The following is a 5,628-nucleotide window of genomic DNA, read 5'->3' on the forward strand; positions in this document are numbered from 1 at the left end:
GGATAGCGCTATCTCTCTCATTTTCTCTGTTGCCAGATCGGTTTTTAACAATTTACAATTAAAAATTAATTAACAAAATATTTCATCTTAATTATGAAAATTTTGAAAGAATATAATTTCTTGCTTACTAAAATATAATTGATAATTTTGAAACAAAAATGAACAGTTAATATTACATCAATAAACCTGTATCAGCTACCGTCAAGAAGGCATTGACAAGACAGTGAGGATCGGCAACGTTGTTCTCCTATCTTTCTCCACTGCCATTATAACGTGAACCTTACTATAGTTTTAGTTCAGTAGGTACCTGTAGCTTAAAAATCTTTCACATATTTTATAATCGATTATCGTTCTGTTTATTGACAGCTGAATTATTCTGTTTATTACTTTAATCCTCTCTAGATCTGTGTTAAAATAATTTTATTCTCATTACATACTAGCACGTAACCCGTGCTCCGCAAGGGTCTAATTGGAAACTTGATAAACTGAAAACTTTACATACTGGAGCTTTTAAGAATTTAAAATAGGCCTATAACCATCCTCGGTAAATTGAGAATCGATATGCAGAATCTCAAGTTAATCAGTTGAGTAGTTCCGACAAGATGATGATTCGTCATTCGTGAATTTCCTATCCCGTACCACGTGATAGGATCTAAATCAATGAAATAAATAAAAATAAAACTATAGTCCTGTACCAAAAAATGGAAAGGATCTAAATCTTTCAATGAAGTATATAAATAGTATTAATATTTTGACAAGACAATAGCATAGAGAAACAATAGCGTAAGTAGATATCCCATGGTATAGGGCGTTTATGTCGCAACTTCTACTGTTATCTCAAGCCGATTACTGTCGATTATTGTCAATTTTTACTGTTTTGACCGGGTAAGAGTGTATGAACGGCACAATATGAGAGACTACCAGTGTCACACAGCTTCACGGGAAAGAACTACGTGGACTATCGGCTTGAGATAACAGTAAAAGTTGAGACATAATAACGCCCTATACCATGGGATATCTACTTATGCTATTGTTTCTCTATGACAATAGTAAGTACATAGCAAATATGTTTTTAGTATAGATTTAACAGGTAATTCAGGTTTTATTTCTCTCTCATTATTTATATATCAGCTACTCATTCTCAAGTTCAATTTCAGCTATTTATCTCTCTATTTTGATCCATTTAAGAAATCATCAAAAATAGTAACGTTTGTACTGTATTATCATTCAACCCCTCATCATGACCTGGACTTAAAATACTTGTGGAGAGTTGCCTTTGTAAATGAATATACGTTGTTGGTTATCCATCTTGTTTTCACTATTATATTATTACTTTACATCCCGACACATAGACTCAATAGTGGGATGCTACACGATAGAAATTAAGGTAAACTGGTAGTTCTGTGAACAGTAGACTTCACGCAGTATTCTCATCCACAAGTACCTGATTGAAACTATAGACCTTATGGAAATACAGCAATAGACTGGCTTCTCCACACATCTGTGTAATCACTTGTCAGCTGATTTGTGATGAATAATAATTCTATAGTCTGATTTTTACTCTTATATTGGCGTATGAAGGAGGCTCCTTTTTCCTTTTATATTATCCTTGAAATGCAAAATTTCCAAAAACCTTGTATATACGTCGACGCGCAATTAAAAAAGGAACATTCCTGTCAAATTTCATGAAAATCTATTACCGCGTTTCGCCGTAAATGCGCAACATATAAGCATTTAAACATTAAAAGAAATGCCAAACCGTCGACTTGAATCTGAGACCTCACTTCGCCCAGTCAATTAATCCATGTATGTAAAAGACTGATTTCCATATTGTAAATGGTTTTTTTCCATTTTTTTCCTCTGACATGGGTCATTATTATGACAGAGAAATAAATAAATATTATATTTTGATAACTTTATAGTGAGAAAACACTCACATTCTTTTGGTGAAGCATAGGCTACCTTTGGCATCTCACATCTTTGGCCACACCAAAAGAATGTGAGTGTTTTTTTCACTATCAAAATACAATAGCAAAAATAAATATAGCTTTTACACAAGAAGCTACATAAATTCATATCAAAACTAATTCTCTTCACACATTCTCTCCACTATATTTGTTTCAATAGTGTATCGTAAAATACACAAAGGAAAGGTTCGATTATGTAGAGTTCGAGTTACATTGCCCCCATTGTTAAAAAAAATGCCCCCTGTGGGTTGGGGGAGCTTTGAGTCAATCATCGTACTCAAGAATGTGTTGAAAACCAGAATTCACCCACAGTATCCATGCTTGTCGTAGGAGGCGACTAAAATGGACCTCAAGGCAACTCCAGAAGTTTCCTTGCCTTCCCACGGTTCCTTGCCTTCATCCCACGGGATCTGCCCCATCAGGGCAGTTTCGAAGGGACAAAAAGAAAACCCCAAGAGACCAGAGATGGGCGAAACTCCAGGCACAAATGTGGGTCAAGAGGCTGAGTCGAGGGTGGCCGGGCGCCCTAGAGGCAGTTTGGCGTCCCCTCTCTCAGTGGAAGGACTTACAAAAAAAGCCAGGAGTGGAACTCACGTAGGTCACGAGGACTAATCCGTCTGAAGAGACTGCCAAGCATATCACACTGGATTGCGACAAGCAACCAGGTGATGAATGGAATGTTAGTATAGGGAAAAACTCCTGGTTCTTGTAAAGGACATAGGTATTGGATTGCCTAACTAACATACTACTTGGGAACACAATAAGCTTTGGTTGACGTGTGGGGTTCTTTGAACCTTTGGTCCTTGAATCCGTCCCTTGAAAAACAATAAACAATAATACATTACAATAATTTATAGAGTTCATAGTGAAAATATATGGTATTTATAAAAAATAATGTATGTTCCGTACCATTATCTATTCACACATTATTTTACACTACCTATATTACACTATAATACCATTCTATTACACTACATATATTTGTATCAATAGTGCATTGTCAATTAATATACAAATACAAGTTAAATTATATAGAGTTTGAGTTAATTACAATTTATTGAGTTGGGAGTAAAAATATTAATAAAAAATTATGTTTGTTCCGTTCCATTATGATATGCTTGTGAGCTGACTCATCAATCAGTTCTATTCATTCTCCTCTCTATTCCCTTCTCTCTCATTTCTCCAACTCGCTGAATTTTGATAACGTGAATAAAACCGTTGATGATTCCGTTGAATCGTTGAAGATTCCATAGTTAATTTTAAATGTAGTGGCGCATTCAACTGACAGAACGATAATAATATTGAGACTACAATGACGGTTTCTGTAGTGGTTCTATTTCCTGTCCAAGTTTATCTCAGGAGATAACAATCAGTTCATCAAAAATTATCAATTTTCACTGAATATTGCTTGAACAGTACGCTCTTCTTCATTCAGTTTCAGAGTTTGTTGATGCTTGTTCACTGACGAATATAGCTAGCAATAAATTATATTTATTTACTTTCAAAGTTTGTTAATGATTGTTAATTTACGAATACGGTATAGCTAGCACTTGTTCATTTAGTTCCAAAGTTTATTGATGATTGTTTACTGACGAATACGATATAGCTAGCACTTGTTCATTCAGTTTCAGAGTTTGTTTATAACCATTCAGTTTCAAAGTTTGTTTATATTTTATTCCTATTGTTATAGTTTTCGTCAGTTTGTTATTAAACAATGAGTGCTAATGGAAATAACGATCCCAACCCGGAAAAAACGTTTTTCGAGAAACGTTTTCAACGTTTGGCCGAAAGCGACACGAACAGTGATTGTCATTTCGTAGTGGGTCCTCAAAGAACAATCATCAAAGGACATAAAGTGATTCTCAGTGCAGCCAGTGAAGTGTTCCAGGCGATGTTTTTCGGCCTCCTAAAGGAGAATAAACAGGTGAAAGTTGAAGATTTAAGTGCGGAGGGATTCGAAGGTATGAAGACATTCATTTACACTGGCGAAATAGCTTTTATATCGGCTTTACACGCTCTCTCCACCTACATAGCAGCTCGAAAATACCTGGTTCCACAGCTTAGCAATGTGTGCACTGAGTTTATCGAGCAGAAACTCGACGCGTCAGAGGTTCTCGAGTTTTGCGATATCTGTAAAATCTACAAAATCTCCGAGTTCAAAGACTTGTGCATGAAAATCATTCAGGAGAAAACTGACGAGGTGGTCGATAGTGACCATTTCATCTACGCCGAACCTGAGACGATCGAAATGATTCTGGAATCTCCAGCGCTGAAACTGAACTCTGAGATCGAGGTTTTCGATAACTTCGAACGGTGGGCTCTGGCTGAAGTGGAGCGCAGAGCTATTGGGGACTGCGATGTTGCTTCCAGCTTCAACAATCTCAAGAAACACATACGGTTCTTCACAATGAAAGGGGAGGAGTTTGTAACTAGGGTAGCCGAGTCTAGACTGCTCAGTCACGAGGAAAAGCACGCTATTGCTTTTAACCAGATCAAATTATCATCCAAGCCGGTGCCAGAAAGTATCTCATTGATAGAGCAGCCTCGTGAATTCAATCGTTCTCAATCTGATTATTTAAAAAGCACTCACAGATTTGTAGTTCCAATCGACAAAGTAGATAGTTCATCAGAATCATGTAACTTAACAAATATAATAAATTGCTATTATCCTTTGTCGGGAGTTTGGGAATACAAACATGGTTTCATTTATTTTAGATTGAGCACGTACCACTACTGTTTGAAAGCAATGTTCAATATCAAATTCAAATTCAGAATTTTAGCTCAGAATACATCTGATGACCTTGTGTTTGAGAATGAGATCAATGACTTTGTGTACTCAGCAGATTCCACTGTACAGAAATGTATTTATCCAGTAGTGATCCCCATAAGTAAACTGCAAAATGGACGTTTTATGAAAAGTGGCAATAATCAAGTCGTTATTGAGGGTACATTCATAGTCAAGAAAATTAATCTATGAGGGACCATAATTATGCTCGTTTCCTGTAAGTTATGATATGATCAGTCAATATTAGAAATATTATAATATCAAGTAGTGATCACCATAAGTAATCTGCAAAATGAACGTTTTATGTAAAAATAAACTGCAATTTATTATTATTATTATTAGAAAATCAATTTATTTTTTGTGTGTGTTGTTGGTTATCCATCTTGTTTCCACTATAATTATCACTATTAAATTTTATAAAACTCTTAAGTGAAAAAGCACTCACATTATTTGAAGCCACATCAAATAATGTGAGTGCCTTTTCACTTAAAAGTTTTATAAAATTTGATAGTGAAAATTTATTTTTATATGACAGTTCCGGCATTAAAAATAAACTCCATATCAGTTTTCAATCTAAAGCTGCGTTTACATCAAAGTTATTAACAACATGTTTATTTCTCCGTCCTTATAGATTCTATTACATTGAACATAACTTATCATACACATGATGAACATATCGTGCTAGATTCCGCAAAGTTTTATACGCTAGTATGGTTTAGGTGGATGTTAAAAATATCTTTTGGATGCATGGGTGTGGCTGTGCACATGGTTTTGGGGCGAGAGGTACGGTATTTTGTTATTATTTATATAAGTAGTTCTGATCATATTTTGATTCAATCGTTGTTTTTTTCAATTTTGCATTTATCAAGTTTTTTT

General features: G+C 35.1%; 1 protein-coding gene across 1 annotated transcript; it reads left to right on the forward strand.

The window, feature by feature from the left end:
* The first annotated feature begins 3,375 nt into the window (after positions 1 to 3,375).
* On the forward strand, positions 3,376 to 5,107 carry LOC111058876 (BTB/POZ domain-containing protein 3). The gene has a single exon (XM_022346457.2). The coding sequence runs from the start codon at positions 3,682 to 3,684 to the stop codon at positions 4,942 to 4,944; it is 1,263 nt and encodes a 420-aa protein (XP_022202149.2). The 5' UTR covers positions 3,376 to 3,681; the 3' UTR covers positions 4,945 to 5,107.
* The last annotated feature ends 521 nt before the right edge of the window (positions 5,108 to 5,628 follow it).

Source organism: Nilaparvata lugens, chromosome 7, assembly GCF_014356525.2.
Source record: "Nilaparvata lugens isolate BPH chromosome 7, ASM1435652v1, whole genome shotgun sequence".
NCBI lineage: Eukaryota > Metazoa > Arthropoda > Insecta > Hemiptera > Delphacidae > Nilaparvata > Nilaparvata lugens.

Excerpts from the sequence above, each read along its gene's own strand:
- LOC111058876 (XM_022346457.2), top strand. The coding sequence starts at position 3,682 with ATGAGTGCTAATGGAAATAACGATCCCAACCCGGAAAAAACGTTTTTC.